This window comes from Lynx canadensis, chromosome F1 (genome assembly GCF_007474595.2).
Source record: "Lynx canadensis isolate LIC74 chromosome F1, mLynCan4.pri.v2, whole genome shotgun sequence".
Taxonomy (NCBI): domain Eukaryota; kingdom Metazoa; phylum Chordata; class Mammalia; order Carnivora; family Felidae; genus Lynx; species Lynx canadensis.
In genome coordinates, this window is record NC_044319.2 from 35,145,158 (window position 1) to 35,170,286 (window position 25,129).

General features: G+C 42.0%; 1 protein-coding gene and 1 pseudogene across 11 annotated transcripts in view; both read right to left on the reverse strand.

Moving 5' to 3' along the window:
- Positions 1-12,376, reverse strand: part of CD55 (CD55 molecule (Cromer blood group)) — a 57,995-nt gene extending 45,619 nt beyond the window's left edge. For 6 of the 11 annotated variants that reach the window (XR_003965792.2, XR_003965791.2, XM_030301883.2 and 3 more), the window contains exons 1-6: positions 12,207-12,376; positions 11,215-11,406; positions 9,596-9,787; positions 9,130-9,229; positions 7,971-8,056; positions 2,159-2,347 (exon numbers count right to left, since the gene is read on the reverse strand). Coding sequence is in view for 9 of the 11 variants with exons in the window: in XM_030301883.2 (XP_030157743.1) it covers positions 2,159-2,347; positions 7,971-8,056; positions 9,130-9,229; positions 9,596-9,787; positions 11,215-11,406; positions 12,207-12,309 (862 nt within the window). In the remaining 2 variants the exon portion in view is untranslated. Of the gene's footprint in view, positions 1-2,158; positions 2,348-7,970; positions 8,057-9,129; positions 9,230-9,591; positions 9,788-11,214; positions 11,407-11,518; positions 11,604-12,206 lie in introns of those variants that run through there. The other 5 variants (XM_030301889.2, XM_030301888.2, XM_030301882.1 and 2 more) reach the window with 5 other exon arrangements.
- On the reverse strand, positions 4,822-4,921 carry LOC115505793 (annotated as a pseudogene).
- Positions 12,377-25,129: the final 12,753 nt, after the last annotated feature.

The window sequence follows — 25,129 nt, forward strand, 5'->3', positions numbered from 1 at the left end:
CTCAGGTCATGATCTCGTGGTTTGTAGGTTCAAGCCACGCTGGGCTGACAACTCAGAGCCCGGAGCCTGCTTCGGATTCTGCGCCTCCCTCTCTCTTTGCCCTTTCCCTGCTCATGCTTGGTCTCTCTCTCTCTCTCTCTCAAAAATAAGTAAACATTAAAAAATAATTTAAAAATAAATAAATAAAAGCTTTGCCCACTTCTCTCTTTCCTGGCAGTGGTTTTTTTTATGTGAGTTGCGACGAATCCCCAGCCCAGGTGCACCTCAGAACATCTTGCCTTCACTCGCCACCCCCAGGAATTCGAGTTCATGCAGTCCTCCTTGTTCCCAGGACTTGTATCTTATGCCTTTAAAAATATGACTTAAAAGGGGGCCTCTAGGTGGCTCAATCGGTTAAGTGGCCATCTCTCGAATTTCAGCTCAGGTCATGATCTCACGGTTCATGAGTTCAAGCCCCGCATCAGGCTCTGTGCTCTTGGTGTGGAGCCTGCTTGGGATTCTCTCTCCTCCTCTCTCTCTTTCTGCCCCTCCCCTGCTCTCTTTCTCTCTCTCTCTCTCTCAAAAAATAAAAATGGGGGTGCCTGGGTGGCTCAGTCGGTTGAGCGTCCGACTTCAGCTCAGGTCACGATCTCACGGTTCGTGAGTTCGAGCCCCGTATCGGGCTCTGGGCTGATGGCTCAGAGCCTGGAGCCTGCTTCCGATTCTGTGTCTCCCTCTCTCTCTGCCCCTCCCCCGTTCATGCTCTGTCTCTCTCTGTCTCAAAAATAAATAAACATTAAAAAAAAATTTAAAAAATAAATAAAAATAAATAAAAATGAATTTTAAAAATATGACTTAAAAAAATGGATCCAGATTTGGCAGTTATGGTAATAGAAACATTAGCCTACCATGGCCTACTTGGGCACTATCCTAGAGTTGTAAGCTCTAAATAACTGATGATTTAATAAAGCAGGGTAAAGTAACCATGACATGTGTCAAATAGATTAAGCGGGAAAAAACCACATATCAAACCTCACCCATAATTAAATTAACTCAAACAATAAAATGAAACGTTCACTGCTTATATCGTCTCATCTCCACATCATAATAACCATGCTCATTAACTGTGCAGAGAACCAGCACAATGATGCAATATGGGTAGGAGAGTAAATTGCTACATTTTCTTTGGAAACAGTGTTGATAACATCTATCAAAAGTTCAAATGCGTATACCTTTGCTTCAGTAATTACACTGCAAGGAATTTATTGTACAAAATGTACTTGCCCACACGTGCAATTCCAGATGTGTAATATTCCTTGCAGCATCTTTTGTCATAATAATTTACAAAGCAAACTAGAATCAAAAACTAAATTCCCCTCAACAGGTTAAATAAATGATACATCCATACAACAGCTATGATTAAAAAAATAAATGTTGTAAAAAAAAATATGCGTATGTATGTTTATTTTCTAGAATCGAACATGAAAATTTGTGAACGGCGGTCACTTCTGAGGGTTTACTTCTCATTTTATACTAGTCTGCATGGTTTCACTGCTCTGTTAATGTACACCATTTATAACACAAACCTACTTTTCACAAACACTGATATTTAAAAATCCATGCCAATGCAATTCCAAGTATAATTATAAAAGCATTTGCTTGAGTTATATCGGCATTCAAACATGACATTGCTAAAACAAATACCGCCTACTGGGATTACTATCTAGATCCTAGATAGTCTAACTATCTAACTTTCCCTCCTAACTGAATAAAATAAGCCACCCTACAGACCTTTGTATTAATATTAACTCATTGAAAGTAATATGGTAAGAAGTAGCAAACTTAAGCTAATTCACTATAGCATGAGACATTACGGTGTGTGTGTGTGTGTGTGTGTGTGTGTGTGTGCACGCGTGTGTATTTGTATATGCTGTGTGTGTATATGTATGTATTTATTTATACATTATCATATGTTCTCCATATCAGTGGTTCTTTCTTTCTTGGAACCCATAGACTCTTCTGAGGATCTGATAAAAAACTGTGTCCCCCAGAAAAATGCAGATATGCCCACGTACAACATCGTACATTCATTTCTCAGGGGGTTCATGGAATCTCTGTAGCCCACATATAGTCCTAAAGGTAAAAATAAAACAAAAACATAACTATGCAAACTGATTACCTTTGCATTCAGGGGGCAGGCCACTCCATGCTCCTTGGTCATCTTTGACAGTACAATAAATAGAGTTCTCTCCGATCAGGGTAAAGCCTTGATTACACTGATATTTTACAGACTGTTGATACACATAGGTTTTCCGTGGATTTTGAATGATTCCGTTGCTAATTTCTTGTGGTTCCGGACAAACAATTTCTTTAAAAAATTCCAACATATTTTAAATTAATAAAACTGCCAAGGTATTTTTACATAAGACTAAGATATGTTAACTTATTTTAAAGAATTAAAAATCTAACATTTCTCTAAATTCAGCATTATCACCAAGGGATGCTTATAAATACATATTAAGTAACGAGAATATATTTGGAGCTTTGGATGCAAATGTTGTAAAACATGAATGCTAACTTTGAGACTAATGTATAGAAATAAGATTTAGAACAGGGGTGCCTGGTTGGCTTAGGCATTTAAGCATCTGACTCCTGATCTTGGCTCAGGTCATGATCTCACAGTCTGTGGGATCTCGCTCTGCATCAGGCTCTGCTCTGACAGCATGGAGCCTGTTTGGGATTCTCTCTCTCTCTCTTCCCTTGTCTCAAACCCCTTCCCTGCTCGCTCGCTCTCTCAAAATACATTAAAAATAAAAAAAGAAAGAAGATTTAGAACATATATGTAAAGCAAAAATTACAATAAAGTCTGCACATATTCCAGATCAAATTGTGCTAGAAAAAAGTAAATACTGCCCGAGTTCAGAAGTGAAAGCAGGACAGAGATTTTAAGGAGGATATGGAACTTGAATTTAATACTGAGATGTACCCTTCTGCAAAGACAGCAGAGAAGAGGGCATTGCTCTTTATTCCAGGGGAAAATGATGCTAAATGAAAGGAGCTTAGAAGTCAAGTGGCGGGGTGCCTGGGTGGCTCAGTCGTTTGAGCTTTTGAGACTTCAGCTAGGTCATGATCTCATGGTCTGTGAGTTTGAGCCCCGTGTCGGGCTCTGTGTTGACAGCTCAGAGCCTGGAACCTGTTTCAGATTCTGTGTCTCCCTCTCTCTTTGCCCCTCTCCCACTCACGCTCTGTGTGTCTCTGAAAAATGAATCAACCTTAAAAAAAATAAAGAAGTTAAGTGGCATACTTGGGAAATACGAATAGATCATTTTGACAGAGCAAAATACCTTAAATGTCAGGATCACATTTTAACCTTTAGGATAAATTTTTTTAAGCATGTATTGACTCACAGCCTTTTACTTCACGTAAATTTATTGAGCAGCGGAATATGTCAAACAAATACAAGCAGAGTCTCTCTGGTTATACTATAAAAACAGACCTTTCTCTAGAAGTTACCCTGATTAAAAAAACAATGCAATGGTTCCACATTCTCTAGAGCCATGACATTGTTTGTTATTTTTTTCCCTTGAATCAGGAAAGCAATGTGATCACCTGTATACATCGAGCGGCCTTAAGTAACCAGAGAATACTAGAAAATTTATAAATTACTTTTAGGCCATCGATCAAAGCAAGGAGCAAAAACAAGTTAGTCTGCTTTGCTCTGGGCTTGGGTGTCTGATAACAACACATATCACCATCAGTACAGTTCAGATATTTTCTGAGTGCCTAATGCATACCAGGCATTGTTCTAGAAACAGAATTGCAAAACTAAAGAAGATATTAAGTCCTGGGTCTTCAAGCAGAGTGACAAAAAAGATTTTAATTTGACCTTTAATTAAATACAAAAGATTTTAATTTTAACACAAGATAGGGAGACTTTCGGCAGAAGTGTGTTCCGTGGTGTGGAAAGAGAGAAGAAGGACAGTTAACCAGCTGGAAGGTCAGGAGAAACTTCTAGAAGGACTATCAAAGCAAACCCTCAATAAGAAAAAAAAGAGAAGTCCTGCGATTGAAGGGGCCAAAGGACACTCCAGGCAGAGGCAGTCACAGAAGGAAAGCGGGAGGGCAGTGAGCGTGGGTACAGCGTGAAGTATGAGGGCAAGACATAAGCACGAAGTAGGAAGGCCACAGCTAGCCTTGTATGCTTCACCAAGGAGTCTGGACGTTGTAAGTGACGAGGAGACAAGGATCAGCTTTAAGAAGGAAGAGATGAGACACATTTGTGTTTCAGATGCATCACTCTGGGTAGCGTGTGGATGAAATATTACAAGAATAGAGGATGGGGCCATTGCGAACAGTGTCACTTTTGAGCTCAGGCAAGTGGGGGCTCTTGCCCTAGCTCCCACACTTTATTTTCTTTTTAAGTTTTATTTATTTTGAGATAGACGGGGTGGGGAGGGGCAGAGAGAGAGAGGGAGAGAGAGAGAGAGAGAGAGAGAGAGAGAGAGATTCTCAAGCAGGCCCTGCACCATCAGCACAGATGTGGGGCTCAAACTCACGAACCGCGAGATCATGACCTGAGCCGAAGTTGGATGCTGAACCAAGTGAGCCACCCAGACGCCCCTGGCTCCCACACTTTAAAATGCCACGCTGTGGCCCTCCTCTGATTGTGCCTCTCCTTACCGGGTGGGATATCTGCAGGGCACGAAGGCGTGCTCACTGCGAGCTCCCCCTCCACTCCCGCTGTAAATCATGCTCTAGGAACTGGCCCAGAATTCCCTGTGCCAGCACCCTTTGCAGGGCCTGAAAGGTCCCTTCTCCTGGTCTGTATTCTACTTTTTTTTTTTTAATATGGAACACTTCACAAATTTGTGTGCCATCCTTGAGCAAGGGCCACGCTAATCTCTGTATAGTCCCAATTTTAGTATATATGCTGTGGAAGCAATCACATGGTCCCGATTGTTGAGAATGGTCTATACTGTCGATATGTACATCTGCAGCCCAAAGTTCAGTGGAGTGGGAAAAAAAGGTCACTGGGCGCATGGCTTGGGTGTGTGGGCCGAGTGGTCCATTGACAGGCATCAGAGACTTCTCACAGCGACAGAAGGGGATACCTATTTGAGACAGATTGGGTCTTAGGTCACGAACCTCCATTTAGATTTGCTCTGGGCCCTTGAAAATGTTAGGAGTGGCCCTTACTGCAAGAGTCCAGATGAAGGATAATCAACCACACAGAAGTCATACAGATGGAGGATAAGACACAGGTTTGGAAGTATATTAAGGAGATAAAGCAAAACGATTTAGTGATTAGAAGTGGGAGGTGAAGATAATGGGATGGGTCTTGGATGGCAGATATTATACAGATATATTCCAGGATTGCAGGGGATAGCAGTTCACTAAAGGTACTTCTGAAAAAAGGAAACATTGGGAAGGGCACCCGGGTGGCACAATCGGTTGAGCGTCCGACTTCTGCTCAGGTCATGGTCTTGCGGTCCTTGGGTTTGAGTCCCACGTCGGGCTCTGAGCTGTTAGCTCAGAGCCTGGAGCCTGCTTCGGATTCTGTGTCTCCCTCTCTCTCTCTGCACCTCCCCTGCTCACACTCTGTCTCTCTCTCTCTCTCGCTCTCAGAAATAAACGATAAAAAAAATTTTTTTTTTAAAAAGAAAAGAAAACATTGGGAGAAAGATAAGAAAACAGATCCTTCTGACATTGAAGCTTCATTCAGAAAGGACCAAGCACTACCGAAGTTTGATGTATAACAAGGACACATCTTGACCTTAACCTTTTCTTTCCTTCCTCAATCTACACGCTGACATTAAAGCACTCTGGTGTGTCCAGAGGCCACGGTTGTGTACTTAAGGTGAGGCAGCTCACTGTTTAAGAATGTGTATTTTCCACTTCATCCTTTGGCATTGTCCAAACAGAAAAATTAAGTCACATGGAAAATCAGAATCAGAGCCTAAAAGAACTGGGCTTTATAGGGATAGCTGAAGGCACAGGTTTTTTTTTTTTTTAGGAAAAAGGGCTCCTTTTTTGCAAGACACAGGTGTCTGTGGTCTCTGAACTGCGAAACGGATAGAACAATCAAAGAGGAAAACAGGAACCCCAGTCAAAGAGGAAAATGGAGTTCAAGTTACCAGACAGGGAGTAGGACTGTGGCCCAGCCCCGGCCAAACGTGAAGAGAAAGTGTGTTTGCAGTGCAGAAGCTCTACTGTGCTGGGTTACGTGCTTGGTGTCCACATGTCTGTGAAGTTCCTGACAGCAGTTGCTTGTGAAGATCGCAGCCTCAGACCGGGAGACTGCTTGTCCAGACTCCTGGACAAGTTGTCTGTGTCAGGAAAAAAATACAGTCTGGTTCCTCTTTGCCGTCCAAACTTACTCTAGTATCATGTACAACATCCCCTGCTGGATGGTGGAAATGGGAAAGATGGTGGGGGGCAGTAATGCTAAAATTTTCGAAGTAATAACAACGAGACAAAGATGTAGCAGAGAGAGGAGGGTGGAGTGAGCGCAAGGAGGGTGTGGGTGTGATCAGCTTACTCCTGTAAGCTCTTGGCTGGCAAGGCTTCAATTTATTTGTCTTCATATCAACTGACCCCACACATTGCCTCCTACAGTGTGCCCATCAATACGCGCTGGACAAATTACGCTACGTCTATTCTAGTTTCCTGCTCCTAATAACACCAAAAACTTGAACTTGGCAATGATTTTAGCAAAGATGGGAGAAATAAAGCCTACATTTTAAAAGTTTTTAAGAAATGTTTATTTATTTTTGAAAGAGAGAGAGAGAATGAGACAGAGACAGAGACAGAGAGAAAGGCAGAGAGAGAGGCAGAGAGAGAATCCCAAGCAGGCTGTGCACTGTTAGCATGCAGCCCGATGTGGGGCTCAGTCTCACGAACCGTGAGATCACGACCTGAGCCAAAGTCAAGAGCCAGAACTCAGCCAACTGCACCCACTCGGGTACCCCTCAAGTCTACATTTTTAAATGCTACATTTTTTCTTAAGAAGAAAAAAGAAATATGTTCCATGGATTTTACCCCTCTCAATTTTCAGGAGACCTATGTCTAGAGTGGATATAAATTTGGCTTGATACATGTATTTATGATATTATTTCTATGCCCTACCTCCCTTTTAGCAGATAAGATCTGCTCAAGTGCAGAAATCATATTTCTTCTATATTGTATAACCTTATTTCTCTAATGATGAAAAATAAATCACACTTGAAAACATTTATTGATAATTAGCTCAGCTCATAATCCCACAAGAGGTAGATAGGCAACACTGGGTTTTAGAAAAATAATGGATTTGAATCCAGAAGTCTGGGTTAAATGCCTTCTCTTGCCACTTATGTTGGGATGTAGGGTCAGATCATATAGATTCTCTGATAAAAAGTATTTTAATCCATAAAATTAAAAATTGTGGGGGAAGAAAAACTCTGTATCTATTTTGCTTGATTGTTAGAAGGAAAGGTAGGATAATGTACGACTGAGCACAATACATATCTCAGTTTGTTGGCTTGTGTGTTTGTGTGTGTGTGTGTGTGTGTGTGTGTGTGTGTGTGTTTTGGAGTTTGTTGGGTTTTAATCCTTTATCTCCATAACTAATAAAGTAAGAAACATTACTGATAAAGTTGCTAAGACATTCCTACATTGGAAAGTAAGGGTACTACAAATATACACTGTGGATAATTCTTAATGAGAGAAAGTAACGCAGGGGCGCCTGGGTGGCTTAGTCGGTTAAGCACCGACTCTTGGTTTCGGCTCAGGTCATGATCTTCCAGTTTCATGAGTTCAAGCCCTGCATCCAACTCTGCGCTGACAACACAGAGCTGCTTGGGATTCTCCCTCTCCCTCTGCCCACCCCACCCCCACCACTTGCGCTGTCTTCGTCTCTCTCAAAAATAAATAAACTTAAAAAAGAAACAAGAGCGTAATTTACCACTGATTATTCAGCCTTACCACCAGAGCACTTAGGTTTTTTTCAGTCTTACCTTCGCATTTTGGCAATGGGTCACTCCACTCCACAGCCTGGTCTGCAAGGGAACAGTAACTAGAAGCTGAACCTACTAGCCTATACCTAAAACAATGAATGGAGAGAAAAGTTAGGTCTCATCCACACGTGTTTGACTTCGTTTAAATTCTCCAGAATTATCACCTTAAAATATTTACTATCCCTGTAGATGGAGACGAGACAATAGCTGATCAAAGTTTACATGGGAGTGTAAAGGAAAAGAAAAATTTACTTTTAAAAAGGTGATATCCAAACGAAAAAACGTAGGAGACAGGCAAAACATTTTTGATTTGGGTGGAGTCCGTGTGAGAAAACATGAAAGTGTTTTGAAACATTTTACAGTGATACAGATGTTTGGATATTTTATATTTCTGAATGCTAAACGATCAATAAGGCGTTCACAGAATAACAGAACATATTTTAAGGGTTCAAAGTACTCCCCAGATTTGATATTAATCATATTAATGATCCAAACGTCTCTGTTTCGTACAGGAGACAAGTGATGCTGGTATTTTTATTTTCTAAAGAGCAGGGGGACACACACACACACACACACACACACACACGGAGTAAAATATCATAATTCAATGTGCAGATATTCAATGAGAAAATGAACATAAAGTTTCCAGAAGTGTCTGAGACACTGATGATACTCAATGAATGAGTTCCTCTTCCGTACATATGGGACTTAGAAAAGACCTCAGGGCAGAATGGTATTTCCACACTAGGAATAAATGTCTTTAACACACCATACTTTCTAACAGGCCATTTGCATATAGAAGAAAATATGGTAAATTTAGGCAAATTAAGGACTGGTTTCATTTGAACCATTGAAGGACTTAATTTCTGCAAGTGCAAACATGTTTTTCTTCCTTCGCCAATCACATTTAAAACGTTCTAGTGAATCATAGACGTACTGAAATCTAGCAATTGAGGGAATTTGATGTTACAAGAAATTGTCTTTTCTTGCCCCATTTTATTACACGTAACTGTGATGAGCTCATGATAAAAGATCTTTGAGCAGAGGACTCGTTTTATGGAGACTAGCTTGAAAACACTGACCACAAATGTAAACACTTACACCTTCCATCCTGTTTTCACACTAATTAAATATAAATACAAACTATGCCCAGACGTACCCTGTGTCACACGAGAAGAAAATAGATGCACCATATGATATGTCAGTTGTTATACTGACATGACCATGTGTTATATCTCCAGGAGTAGGACAGGATTTTTCTAGAAGAGAGCACAAATTTATTTTTTCATTAGATTATCAGGCACATCTATGCAAATGCATTGTCACTTCTTATCCGTAGACGTTTCATACCCTGCTTTCATATGGTAAGTTTCAAATAACATATTTAGAATATACACTCATTACATCTGAGGTGGCCTTAAACTAATTAAATGTGAAATGTGTTAGTTAATTAATATTCCTATCTCACGAGTATTTAGTTTGCCTAATTTAAAATAAAATTAATGGTTCTTTTCAGAAATTCTAAATAATGACAGGCACACGTAGACTTCTGGCATGAATGAAGGAAGAAATACTATTTCCTCAAATACCGTGTGATTGAGAATACTCTGTAAAATTATACTCACTTTTACAAAATTCATCTGGTGTGGACCACGTAAAATTCTGAAGGCAAGTTAGTTTGTCTGAGAGAGTTTGGTTCCTTCTGTAGCCCGGACGGCAATCGTATTCCACAACGAAACCCTCGGGGAAATAATTCTGTTTGCTAAAAGACCTCTTGAGGGATGCAAAACGTAGCCTGGGTGGAACATCGCAGCTACCTGAAAGTATGAACAAAAGCAACAACATAGGTAACATCAGTTTGTTTTATAATCTATATTTAATTATCCAGAATTATTTGATCCTTTACATCACGCCTTTTTCTGTACTTCTTTGTACATATTTGGTATTTGACCATATTAATATGACTATGACATTTACAGCACATCGAGCACATTCACACGTATGCTTATGAAGTAAATTGGGTATGTAGATGTCACTATGCCCACAATGCAGGAAGTAGAACCCATTTAAACTGCTGGCACAGTTCTGGCACTGACGCTTATTTGCCCTATGGAGGATGGGGAGGAGATCAGATGAAAACCAGTATTTCCAGACTCCTGGGCTAATGTCCTGGACAATGACAATACCAGGGACAGTAATAGCTAATATTTGTTGAATACTTCTAAATGTCTTATACATGTAAAAATTCATTTAATCCTAACAACCCAGGAGGCCAAGGATCAGATGGGCCAATAATGTACATAAAAGTATTAACTGTAAATGTCTGGGCAATTGTGAATTTGGAGAAGCATGGGATCGTGGAAGGGACATTGGATGTCTAGTCCAAAGGCTCAAGTTCGGACACTGGCTCTCGTGCATAAGAACTGCTGATCTCAAGAAGTTATCTCACTTCTGGGGGACTGTTTTCCAGCTGTAAAATGGGGGGAAGAGTCCCCACCCAACTCAATATATGTAGAAGGGTTATAAACTCTAAAACTTGATACATGCTCAAAGGCCTACTTACTTCAACACACTGCCTTCTGAAATCATGGATACGTAAAAACAAAAAGTTAAAGCTGATTTCACACCTGGTTGCAAAAAACACTTGTGGCAGGTCCTGTATTTATGTACCTTCTATTACTGCAGGTTGTCCAAAGCTAGGAACCAAGTCTTACCTTTATGTTTACTTGTATATGTCAAAGCTAATGCAGGACTATTCCTCTAATGATAGATTTGGAGGTAAAAACAGAGAACTTTTTAAAACACCACCACAGAGTGGTATTCGCTAAGTCCTACCTTCCAAAATGAAATTTAAGAAAACAGACCTCTGTTACGTGTCTCAAGGTGATTCCCAAACATATATAATTTACTTCCTACGTTGTACCTATTGTTTATTTTCTCTATTATTTCAGGAGGTACAGCATTAGGGGGAAACAACAACAAAAACAAAAAAAAAAAAGCCCACAAAAAAACAAAACAAACAAACAAAAAACAACAGAAACCCCAAACCTGTTAAGGAAGAAGCAGGACCTATTCTGGGAAGTAATGACAGTCAATTAGCTGCAGGGTAAAGTGCCAGCTATACCCTGGGGTTTAATAATGCTTGAAAACTATCAATTACCAGTCACTGCGAAGAGGGATAAAATTAAGCTAACAAGATACATTCCATTCCCATAACTTACATACAAAAAAATTAAGAACTTACGGTTACAAAATGCTGCCACCTCCGACCATTGATTGTTACTGAGACAGATCACGGAGTCTGGCTTGCCAGGGACTTTTACAAAGCCTTCATTACATTTGTATGTTACTGTGGTTCCTTCAGGAAAACTCTTAAGATCACGATCACTCAGAGTTGGGTGGGCATTAGGTACCTCTGGGGGCAAGCTGCAGTCACCTAGGGAGGAAAAAAAAAAGAAAAAAAAGCACTGAAGGAATTAATACTTTTCAATTCACAGCAACATACCTTTTCCCAGAGGAGTAAGGGAAGCGGCAAGGGCTTTTGATACACATGTAACAGTTCCATCCAGCGCTGAACTTCCAAGTTCCATCCAGGAACTTGCTAGGCTGCCATTCTTGTCAATTAATTCAGTGCTAAAATAAGGAAGGAACCCCTTCCCTTCAGTATTTTGTTTGTAAAGTGGTTTAGAACACGCATACAGTCGCTAAGCGCACAATGAAGACAGACGCCCCCTCTGGACGTTACTACCCAAAGAAGACGCGCAAACTTGTAGCGTCCCGTGTAGCACCCAACTGTGTAAGAGGTGAGAGTGGTCAACTCTTTGGCCACCCACCCTTAAAGAGATGTTTTGGGGGGGGAGGGGAGGCTGAGCATTCACTCTTTGAGCCCTGCCCTTTGGGTTCCCCGTGTTCGTCTGTTCCGCAGACTCAGCCCGCGCTTCCTCAACCGTCCACGCCTCACTCCTAAAGCCACGCGAGCTGGGGGCCGGCACCGCAAGACCCCAAAACTTGCAGTTTAGCAGCGGCGATCCTCACCCTGTCCCCAAGGGGTCGTGCTAGTGGGAGCTCTGAGCCTCAAGGGTAGAGGATTACGGGAACAATTACCCGTGCCCGCATTCCTCACCTCCCCCGGGTCCCCAGACTTCCCGGTCTCCGCGGAGACGGATCCAGCCCCTCCCACGCGGACTAAGGGTTCACCCAGGGGGGCTGCCCCCCCCACCCGGGTCCCCCGCTCACCCTGCGCGGCTGGTGGACACAGCAGCAGCAGCAGCAGCAGCGGCACGCTTAGCCCGCCAAGGAAACGCAGCGCTGCGGGGACGCTCCGCCGCGCGGGACCCATGGCGCGCGGGGACGGGGACCCGGAGCGAGTCCAAGCGGCTCCAGCAAGGAGCCGTAAGTAGCAGCAGCGCCCGAAGGTTCCGCCGGGCGAGTTAAATTAGCGCCTGGGCGGGGCTGGCGCTCTGAATCACCAAGGGTGGGGCAAAGAGACGGGTGGGGGAGTTTGCTGCACCAGGTGCCGGGCAGGGCGAGGGCGAGGGCGGGGGCTCTCGCGTCACCCGCCCCCAGGGATCCCAGACTTGGAAAGGCGGATAAGGGGCCGGGAGAGGGGCTCGCTTTTTCTCTTTGCTGGGGTGGGGCCTGCGGTGAGCTCCCATCTGCAAATGTAAATATCTGCCTTTCAAGTAAAAAACTGGGGGGAACGGAGGAGAAGCGAGTGGCGTTGGCTTGGTTTCCCAGGAATCTCAGTTAGGTTACCAGGAAAGTAAGCGGTCTTGGGGCGGAAAGGAAGGTGCCTTGGATTCGGAGGTAGCTCTTGGAGGCTGAGAGAGTGCCCGCCCAGGGACCTGGTGCCTTCAACTAGAGGTCTGTCAAATGCCAACCAGAATAGGAAAAAAAAAAAAAAAATGTTGTGTGGTCTCCCAGGACGGTCCCTAATCTGAAAACTGCAAGTGGGAAATGGCCCAAGAAAGGTCGAGCAGCACAGCAAGGAGTGGCCATTGTTCATACTATGCTTGGGCGGGAATCACTTTCCTCGCCAGCGTTCTCATTTACCAAGGACAGCTCATGAATTCCACTTTGGGACGATTTCAGTCCGACTGCTGGGAGAAATTCACCATCCTGCGGGTGTGTGTGTGTGTGTGCGTGTGTGTTGGGTGGGGAGGAAAATGCCGAAACAGAAACCAAACGCCAGAAAACGAAATGATAGGGTGGTGGTTTTAAGAGGAAAGTTTGTTGGAAGCCTTTACGTGTATGCCAGTGCTTTGCGATACTAGCTACACATTGGAATCACGTGGGTAGCTTTTAAAAATTCCAGATGCTCAAACTGCCCCTCAGACTAGCTAGATTAGAATCTCTGGGGACCGGAAGCGGGCAGCAGGATGATTTAGAGCATTCCAGGTGAGTCCACTGGGCAGCAGTTTGAGAAACACAAATCTATATGGTGGTGGTCAGAGTAATGATCCCCCCGGGACTCCCACCCTCGCCAGGCCAGCACTGTCCCTGTCAGAAACAGGAAAGGACATTGATGGAAAGGCTGGTTACTCCTCTTCATGGAGAGTAACCCCAAGAACATTTTCCTTTAGTAATTCACCTGGATGTGGTTAGCAGAGGCCTACCCTAGGTTTTCCTATTCCCTCAAATACCTTACCTTGTTAGGTGAAATCCTTGACTTGGAAATGTGCCTTGGTCTGTGGACCAGCTGTGGGGAGGTATTTGTGGCATCCTGTCATGATACTCTTTCCTAAATGCTTTTGATCACTCTTTTTATGTTAGTACGAGATTTATAAGAAGGAAAACAACAGTTTCGACAATACCAGTTTCTCTGGCTCATGCTTAGTGTAGTGAACTGGATGAACCCAGTGTCACCCAGTGCTAGAACCAATTGTATGGGCATTCCAGGAAAGGAAGTCCTGTAGGCTTTCACGGAAACCTATCAGTATTAAAACATTCTAGAGTTTAGGGGCACCCAGGTGGCTTAGTCAGTTAAGCGTCCACTCTTGATCTCTTGGTTTGTGAGTTCAAGCCCTGAGTTGGAGTTGGGTTCTGTCCTGACAGTGCAGAGCCTGATTGGGATTCTCCCTTTCACCCTTTCTCTCTGTCCCTCCCCCGCTTCTGCACTCTCTCTTGCTCTCTCTCTCTCTCTCTCTCAAAATAAATAAACTTAAAAAAAAAAAAAAAGCCCAAACATTGTAGAGTTTAGAAGTTGGGCAGGGACACTTAAAATTATCTACCGTGACCCTCATACTTGATATTAAAACACCTTGGTTTTACTCCCATATGTGAAATAAAAACAAAGTATATCAGGGCCCAGCAGTGTTCTGGAATTCATACCAGATCTTCGTGTATTCTCCCTAAGGGGCTCCCGTGACCTTAACCACCATCCCCTTCTGTCCTACATTTATAGGCAAATTGGTGTGAAAGGCAAGGTGGCATCATGAAAAAGATCTGAAGGTCAAGGCCACTACCTTAAGACCTATCAGAAAACTTTGAGGCCTATTAGAACTTTCTGTTTATTAAGTGAATGTAATACCTGTTTATCCAGGAAAACAATGAGCTCTGAAAAGGGTTTTCTAAAAAAGATCTTTAACACCCGGTTTAGCTCCACTCACCTTCCAAAATATTTTGTTCTCGATAAAAAAGAAAAAAAAAGGAACTTTTCCAAGAACAACTGGGTAATACTGTAACCACCCAAAATTTCAACATTTTGAGGGCAAAGGGAAAGAAAGGAATCCAGTACCCATTTACTCAATTTAGAAAAAAGATGCTATAAAAACCTATGCATTGAGAAAAATGAAATATGCAACTTGGTAAGTTACAAGGATTCTTTTAAACAATGGCTTCAGGGGTGCCTGGGTGGCTCAGTTGGTTATGCATCTGACTTTGGCCCAGGTCATGATTTCACAGTTCAGGGGTTTTGTGCTGACAGCCTGGAGCCTGCCCCGGATTCTGTGTCTCCCTCTCTCTCTCTCTCTGTCCCTTCTGCGATAGCACTCTGTCTCTCCCTCTCAAAGATAAATAAACATACCTACATAAATAAATAAATAAATAAATAAATAAATAAATAAATGTGTTCCAGACGCTTCATACACATTACCCCATTTTACTAACACCATTTCCAGAAGTGGAAATCACTGTCCACTTTTTCAGATGCTGAAAGGTTAAGTGAGTTTCCAGAATCCATGCAGCCAACAAGTGACCAGGCCCGAATCTACATCCGGTTTGTGTGATTCCAAAACCTATACTTCTCCAGTTCTACCACACAACATTCTTTTTATTGGGACCAGTTGGCAAAGATTTCTTCTAAAGAGAGGACGCTGAATTAGGACCTTTGGGAGGTGCTTAGGGAATCCAGCTGCTTGTGGTGTCAACAGTTGACTCAAGTCTTCAGAACTGATCTTCCTGAAACTAGCTGTGTGTTCTCAGTGAGTCACTCTGCCCCTTAAGGCCTCATTCCCACTTTGACTTAGAAAGAGCATGGAGTGGAAATGAAATAGTCTCTGCAGAGCTTTCCAATTCCCAAATGGTAGGTTTGTGTCAGTAGGTCGACAACAGTTTTAAAAAATAGCATGTAGGTCTATGACTTTGGCAGAGGTTAGGGAACATGGCTGTCCCTCTGTCCCAGAAACCATACAATGACTAAATCAAAGACGTTTAATAAACTGAGGTGCACATAGTATTCCGAAGCGCATTAAGAAAGTGCCAAAACTTGCGTTCATGACTCTGTGATCTACGATGGAGGTGTTATGGGACAAGCGCTATGAGAATGCCAGAGCCAGTAGAGTGGGGGGCGGGATCAAAAAGAGAGAAAAGACCATGGCCACCAGGGTGGAGGAGGCCAACGGCCTAGTGATTCAGCTAAATATGACGAATGAATATCATCAGTGCAATAGGGAAAAAAATATGAGAGGTGATAAGTATGGTATGAGCACATGTTTGCAGTCAGAACAAGGTTAGTTGCTTCCAAGAATAGTAAGGTTACAGAGAAGATGGGGGAGTGAACTACAACCATGGAGGAAGTGGTGAAGAGGGCAAGAGATGGTCTGGCAAGAGACGTGAGAGCCTTAAACACAAGGCTTCTTCCTCTTCTGCTACTCAGAAGCGTTGATGGACTGTTGAACATCTTCAGCAGAGAAGTCCAAGGACAGGTTGGACGTCGTGTGCAAGATGCCGCAGCGAAGGTGACCGTGAGCAAAGACCCAATTTTACTAACTATGCAATAGTTCAGGCTGTTAAGATTGGAGAATAGAAATGTCTTTTCGTCTTCAAACTAATAAATCTATAATGAGGAAATAGCCTTGTTACTCTATAAAACCCCTGACACGATTACTATAGCCATGGAAGTGTCTGCGTCTGTTCTGATCAAAGAAGTTTCAAAGGAAGAACTCACAGAATTCGGTGACTGATTAGATAAGGAACAAGTGGGGGAGAAAGTGTTCAAGATGACTCAGAAGTTTGGTGTCTGTGAGACCAGGGGCCCTGTTTAGAAGAACTATCCATTCCAAAGTCAAGGGAAGGATTTAGGGAAGGAATAGCAAATTTGGCTGCACACTTGTTGAATTTAAAATGCTTGGCAGGTGTCTGTGTGCAGATGCACAGCATGGGATGGACACGTGGGCAGACTCAGTTGGAGCCTAGATGAGATATGGCTACAGGCAGGGTGACCAACGGAGACAGTGTAAACCAAAACTCAAAGAGGCCCAAAAGGTGAGCCGTGGGTACTCCCCACAACCACACTGAACTGAGTTCAGACAATAAAGCAGAAGGAAAGGGTAGTGGAAAAGGAAGGAGGGTAGTGCAATTTCCTTAAAGCCCAGGGATATGAAATAGTGAGCCAAATGTTATCATTCCAGTTATAGGTGAGGCAACTTGTGTTTAGGGAAGTTAAGTAACTAGCCCCAAACCACAGGGTTTGTGGAGGTGGAGCTAGGCTTAAGATCTTACCCCTTCTGGTACATTGCTCAGGCATCGCCTCCTCCAGGAAGCCTCCCTGCTTACGACATCAGACCCTGTCCCTTCCTCTACCCTCCCAAAGTACTCTATGCGTCCGTCAGTCTTCCAGTCTAAGACATCCGTCTGTTTCATACTCGCGTTCAGAGCTCAGCCTAGAATTATTCCCAACTAATCTTGACATGGCCAAGGAAAAACAAACAAAAAAAACCCTTTTAACCGAGGTATGTTTGCAAATGAGGGCAGTTGTACTTTGCAGAATAAGTGTGGTGTACTTTTGAAAAACAAATTAGCAGACTCCTATTTTTCGTAAGGAAAGTTTAATTCTCCAGGAATTCACTAATCAAGTTATCAGCGTACTTCATCAAATACAGTATTTTTTTTTTTTCCTCATGAGGTAAAGGGGTAGCGGGACCTAGTAAAATGGCCTCCTCTCATGTGATACCTTTACCTGACTTGATGGCATCTTGGCTTCCCTCTGGCTTCCCGGTATGTGAGGAAAGGCTCACGGGCCAAACAGAAGGGCAATGCCTGACTCACACGAGCAAACACTTCTTTGCCAAGCCCTAATTTTCTGAGATTGCAGTGAATTTTTGCCAAAGTGGAGGAAGTGGTGGCAGGAGCCAGAAAACTTACGTGGGGTGTATGTGTGTGTGTGTGTGTGTGTGTGTGTGTGTGTGTTGTGTATGTATGTGTGTAAATGTGAGCGTATGGGGTGTGTGTGTGTGTCTGTGTGTGTGTGTGTGTGTGTGGTGAGTGACAACATAGCACTGGGACTGAATGGGCAGGTTTGAGATTCTAACTGACTTAGGCGGAAATACTGACTCCATTGCCCTCTTCCTTTCTGTGTGGCTTGGTTTTCAAACTGCTCCGTACCACACATTCCTCATTCTTAAAACAGGTGTGCTAGTATTACCCACCTCATAGTTTCCGTGGAAGATAAATTCGATGATATATGTAAAGCATTTGGTACATGGCATGGCCCACTGTAAATACCCAAGAAATAGTAGCAATAATTGATGGCAATGATGGCCATGAATGAACACATCATATACCAGAACTTGCCCACTTTTCATGTAATCTATAAAAAGGGATGTGTCGTGATGCAGAATCTGAAAAAAAATCTATAAAAGAAATGGAAAATGTCCAAAGGAGATGCTAATAGAGTTGAGATCATTCGGTTATTCTCCATTCTCTCCCCACCCAATGGAATATGTTCTTTGGCAAAGATTAGATGATTTGCAAAGTGTCCAGATTTGTTTACACATTGTCCTCTTTCCCTCCCTCCAGTCCATCTGCATTTTGTTTGCCTTGACTTATGATCTTTCAGATTAAGAAGAACTGCACTCATGAGAATCGCATAAGGGTGGGGACAGAAGAAAGAAATTTGCCTTTAAGGATCACATACCATGTGCTCTTAGTTTGAGACCAACCCTTCCTGCTCAGCCATTACATCAGTGCCATTTTTAAACTATTATGACATCCATTTTCACTTGATGAAACAGAGGTTCAGATGGGGAAATGACCGGACCAAAGGATATAGATAGCAAAGCCAAGATTTGAACCCAGGTCTAAGTAGCTCTGAAATCATGCTCTTTCCACTACGTGCGTCCCCTTATAGTTGTTGGTGCATAACTAAAAGTAAATGTTTCCTTGATATTTCTCTGGAGTATTCATTAATGGGTAAATATTCTCCTAACACTTCTCTCTCAGTTGTCAAATCAAAGCCATTTACCCAAATGGTGAGCACTTCCCTAGGATAAATTGTAATTTCTTGTACAAAACCAAATAGTCTGCTTTAAAGAAGGCAATTTACCTGAAAAAAAAAAAACACAATAGTTGCAATTACTCTTGAAAATGCTACTCTCTTCCTCAAGGTCCCCATCTATTACCACCTCCATCTCTAATCAAAGACTTCTGCGATACCCTTTGTTGCCCTCTCCTGAATGCCAGTCCTTGTGTTTCAGAGCACTTGGACTCTCCTTTGGTACTTTCTTAGTTTGTTCTGCCACATCTAGGCCAACTGAGGCTCAAATCTAAATCCCAGGGAGATATGAATTTATTGAGGGCAAGTGTAATGTCGAGTTTTATCTTTGTGTCTTTTACTCTCCAGTGCAATACCATGCCTAATGGAGGCCCTGAATAAATGTTTGTGAAATTGTAGTTATCGGTCTGCCTTCTTTGTGACCCTAGAACTTACTCACTCATTCAATAAATCCTGCAGACAGGATCCTGCATTAGCACTGAAAACATTGTTTCAACCTTTGGCTCTTTTTGTCTCTTACTCTATGGTTTAGGTAAACTCTCCCTGACCTCTATACCAGATCTGAATTTTAATAGGTAGAAAAGAGAGGAACCAGTTTCCCAGAATAAAAGACCTAGATAAGATGATTTTGAGTTTATATAGGAAATATATGGAAGTGAGTTCACTTCCATATTGTCATCATCTTTGTCTCTAATTCAAACCTGCTTTACCTCAAAGAATGGTACCATTCTCCACCCACACCTAGGTGTCTCCACATCTGTTGCCTGAAGACCTTTTGCGAAAGAAGGTATTGGAATGGCTAAAAGAAGCACAGTGGGGAGAAAAAGTCTCAACATGATTATTCATCAGGGAAATGCAAATCAAAAGCACAATGAGACTCTACTGAACACCCGCTAGAACAACTAATATTTAAAAAGACTGAAAAAGGGGTGCCTGGGTGGCTCAGTCGGTTAAGCGGCCGACTTCGGCTCAGGTCATGATCTCACGGTCCGTGAGTTCAAGCCCCGCGTCGGGCTCTGTGCTGACGGCTCAGAGCCTGGAGCCTGTCTCAGATTCTGTGTCTCCCTTTCTCTGACCCTCCCCCGTTCATGCTCTGTCTCTCTCTGTCTCAAAAATAAATAAATGTTTAAAAAAAAATTAAAAAGACTGAAAAAAAATCTAGGTGTTGGTAAGGATATAGAACAGCGGAAACAACTCTCATGCATTGCTAGTGAGAATGTAAGAAAATACAACCACTTTGGAGAACACTTTGGTGACTTCTTATAAAATTAAACAGATACCTTATGACCCAACAATTCCATTTCTAAGGATTGATGCAGGGAAATGAAAACCTGTCTACAAAAGACTTGTGTGTAAGTGGAACGGCCACAAGTGGAAACAATTCAAATGTCCATCAGCAGCTGAAAGGATAAACAAATTGTGATGCTTCCATACATTGAAATTTCCATGCAACTACTCAGCATTGAAAAGACACAAATTAGCTACATACACAATATGGACAGATCTTAAAAACATGCTGAGCAAGAGAAGCTAAATAGATGTGAATACATACCATAGGGTTCCATTTATGTGAGGTTCTAGAATAGACAAAACCAATTTACAATGGCAGAAATCAAACTGGTGGCTGTCTAGGGAGTTCAGAGGGGTGGGAGGGATGACTACAAAAGGGCAAGAGGGACCTTTTAGGGACAACAAAAATATTCTCTATATTGATTAGGTTTGGGTTACATTACATGTGTATGAATTTGTCAAAACACATCAAACTGAAAACTTTAAACATCCATTGGTAGATGAATGGATAAGGAAGAGGTGGTACCTATATACAGTGGAATATTATGCAGCCATAAAAAAGGATGAGATCGTGACATTTGTGGTCACATGGATGGACCTAGAGGGTATTACGCTAAATGAAATATGTCAGACTGAGAAAGACAAATATCACGTGATTTCACTCATATGTCTAATCTAAAACAAACAAACAAACAAACAAAAAGCACAATCAGAACTATAAAGGCAGAGAACAAACTGATGGTTGCTAGAGGGGTGGGGTGGGGGAATGGGCAACATGGGTGAGGAGTGGGAGATACAGGTTCCCAGGTATGGAATGAATAAGTCGTGGGAATAAAATCCATAAAGAATGTAGTCCATGATATTGTCATAGTGCTGTATGGTGAGAGATGATAGCCATACTTGTGAACATAGCATAATGAATAAACTTCTTGAACTACTGTGTTGCACACCTAAAACTAATGTTAACATTGTGTGTCAACCATATTCAAGTTAAAAAATGTATGTTTTTAATGTTTCTATTTGTTTCATGTAAATTACACCTAAAGTTGATTAAAAACCATAAAATGAGATCAAAGACTTCACTTCTGGAGTTTGTGGGCTTTAGCTACAAAGATCCAAATAAGCCATTATGCCAAGGGTAGCACAGTCAAACATACCTTTCCCCTTTTTGCCTCCTAATTTAGTAGATCAGTTTTAAGTAGTATTAACCTTGCTTGTGAAATAATCTTAGCCTATATGGAACAATGTTAGTGCATTTTACTGGCTTCCAAAAAAACTGAATTTTTACATATATACCAGGAAATTGATAGGATAAAAACAATTATTTTTTAAAATAAATTTTTATGTTTATTTGTTTTTGAGAGAGACAGAGACAGAGCGCAAGAGGAGGAGGGGCAGAAGGAGAAGGAGACACAGAATCTGAAGCAGGGTCCAGGCTCCAAGCTGTCAGCAGAGAGCCTGATGCGGGGCTCGAACGCACAAACTGCGAAATCCTGATCTGCGCCAAAGTTGAACACTTAACCAACTGAGCCACCCGGGTGCCCCTAAAAATAATTACAAGCATGTTAGATCAACCTTTTGATTTGGATGGCATAATGTTGGTTGTTAACTATATTCTGAGAGGCACAGGGTCAGATCAGAAAGCTCACTGTTGCCAGGACAACCAGGGGACCTTCCAGTGTGACTTCCACCAAAGAAGAACCAAAGAGATCCCATGATCCAGATGGTTTCAACCCCAGTCTGCTCTTAACACTCCAGCTGAGTATGTTTTCAGAGCTAGTGAGGAGAGTGTCTGGCTCTTTTCCCAATGACCTCTCCCTTGCTCAGTCCCCACTAAACCTTGTGCTGGCTCGATGCAGAGGACAGAAGTAATGACAGCAACAATTTAGGTATGCACAGGACTTTTTTGCCCCTGGGGTGTTTTTCACTGACATCTCAGTTAATCCGCAGCTCCAGTCTGTGAGGTAGGTATCAGGACCATCTCCCAAGTGAATTTCAAGGATTACCTAACTAGTCCACAGTCGTACATCTGGTAATGATCAGGCTGAAACTTGAACCCAAATCATCTGACTGCAGATTTTGCGATTTGCGCGGCTCGCCACTCACACTTCCAACATACCGCAAAATGCAAAGCCGACCCCTACAGGCACCATCTATTAAAGGGTGCTGCGTACCTAGTCTGGTTACTTGGCACCAGAATTTTCGCTATGAGAGCCAGGCGCTGCTAACTGGCTCCGGTATCTCTTCTTAATAACGTCTACCGTTTCTGTAAATTCAAAAATTTAAAACAACAACACGATGAACTAAGAAAAATTAACGACCATACTTCAGAATGTACGATGTCCATACTCCTAGTTAACTTAAGCATCGATACATGTAAATACATTTAAGTGCAACATAAAACCACACAAATATAGATATAACTAGAGTGTGCCTCTGCCGTTCATGATGAGCCCTAGTTGTGCTTCCTTAGATATTTTCTATGCTATGATTATTTCCCGAGAGTCATTATCAGTTGTCCTTCAGGGGCAGCAGTGTGGTTAGAAAACAGTCATTTTGATGCCTTGCTAAGGTTTTGCTGTTTAACTGTTTCATCCTCACTTAAATAGAAGTTATATTTAAACTGTTCACATTTCATTTTCCATTGGTTTCCTTAAAGGTTGTTATCTCAGAAAGTAGCCTAAGGAGGTAATTCACAACACAGAAGAAAGATTTTAAGCAAAAAGATACTACACTATGTAAGAAGAACATTTAGAATGTGCTTACATATCATTATATTAGGTTAAATACCTTTTAGGACACTGGCTCACATTACTGATGTTAAGAGTTGTATTTACAGGGGTACTTGGGTGGCTTAGTCTATTGAGCATCCGACTTTTGAGATCGGCTCAGGTCGTGATCTCACAGTCGTGAGATCGAGTCCCACATCTGGCTCCATGAATAAAGCCTGCTTAGGATTCTCTTTCTCTTCCTCTGCCCCTCCCCTGCTCGTGCTAATACACGTGTGCTCTCTCTCTCTCTCCCAAAAAAGAGTTATGTTCACAAATATATTTGTAATCGGGGCACCTGGGTGGCGCAGTCGGTTAAGCGTCCGACTTCAGCCAGGTCACGATCTCGCGGTCCGTGAGTTCGAGCCCCGCGTCGGGCTCTGGGCTGACAGCTCAGAGCCTGGAGCCTGGTTTCCGATTCTGTGTCTCCCTCCTCTCTCTGCCCCTCCCCCGTTCATGCTCTGTCTCTCTCTGTCCCAAAAATAAATAAACGTTGAAAAAAAAAATTAAAAAAAAAACAAATATATTTGTAATGGATTATGAAATGCTTCATTAAAATGTTAATTATTCAAATAAGATGAAAATGATAAATTTTGCACATAATATGATAATCAATCTAACTATGCATTAACACAGAAATAAGCTTTATATAAAAGACCTTGAGGGGCGCCTGGATGGCTCAGTCGGTTAAGCGGCCGACTTCGGCTCAGGTCATGATCTCGCGGTCCGTGAGTTCGAGCCCTGCGTCGGGCTCTGTGCTGACCGCTCAGAGCCTGGAGCCTGTTTCAGATTCTGTGTCTCCCTCTCTCTCTGACCCTCCCCCGTTCATGCTCTGTCTCTCTCTGTCTCAAAAATAAATAAACGTTAAAAAAAATTTTTTTTTAAAAAAAGACCTTGAAAAAAATAAACCAGAATGTTAACTATGGATATATCTGGAGGGTAAGCGTACTGATTTTTTTTCTTCTTTCTACTTGTATTTATTTTCCATATTGAGCATATATTACTATTAATTCTAGAAATCTTTATTTTCATTTTATTTTAGTTTTTTAAGTCTCTTTATTTTGAGAGAGAGAGAATGAGTGAGAGAGAGGGAAAGAGAGACTCTCAAGCAGGAGGCATATTATGAGGGCAGAGCCTGACTCGGTTCCATCTCACGACTGTGAGACATGATGTGAGCTGAAATCAAGAATCAGACGCTCTACCAACTGAACCACCCAGGTGCCCCTTTTTATTTTCATCTTAAAAGAAACCCTCTCAGCTGATTGAAGATCATAATTGCAAAACATTTGATTATTCTGGGGTATGAGTGGCTCGAATCTAGTATTTTGAATTCAATTTTTTAAGAAGCAGGTATTCTACTTGAGCTTCTTACAACTTAACTGCATTTTAATAATATCTGTTTCATACTTTCTAGTTTGAAAATCTTTCCCCTTAGTATCCTACAGTTGAGAATTACTCTGATATGATTTTTTTGTGTTTAATACCCTGTGCCTTCTATGGGATAGTCACCTGGGCACTCTGCGTATGAGAAGAGTCCTTGGGATGTAACTACGTTGCATAGCTTTTCTACCTATTCCCCCATTTTCAGCACAAACTCTCACCCTTACCTTCAGAGGTTCTTGGTGCCCCCAATTTCTCAGCTTTTCTGAGGTTCTTCAGCATAAACAGACGTGCTTCTCCCTGTGGGGGCACTTAGGTTTCTCCTCTTTGCTAAATCAGTAACCATTCAAACATCTTACCCACTGCTATTCTCTTATGTTTTTATGCCTTTGAAGAAAATTACTGTCGTTTCAGTGGCATCGGGGAAAGAAGAGAAATAAACATGAATATTCATTTCGCATCATTTTAAACTAGAAGTCAGTGTCAGTATAAATATATTTATGTACAGCTTAACCATTTCAGGTGATGTTATTATCACCTAAAGAACAGACACCGATTTATCAGCCAATATTTATGAAGCACTTAGCTAGGAACTTTGAAAAAACTGGATGTCAACTTAAAATCCAGAACAGAGGCATAAGTTGAAAACTCTTTGTTCCTAGGGGAGGAAAAAAACACATCCAACAAGTAAGGCAAACCGTAGATCAGCTCTTTCTTTTTAAATGGCTTGGATACCCTGAATATTACCTACAATGCATCAAAGGCCTAAAATGGCCTCTGGAAAGGTCATTACCTTGTGAGTTATTAAAAAAAAAAATAATCTTGATGGGCACAGGGTGATGTATGGAAGTGTTGAAATGCTCTATTGTATACCTGAAACTAATATAACACTGTATGTTAACTAACTGGAATAAAATTTTTAAAAAGGAAGAAAATCTTCAGGGTCCAGCCCTGTCTGTAAAAAAATCACATGAAAAATTGCTAATTCAAAGTCCAGGGTCTAATGGAGG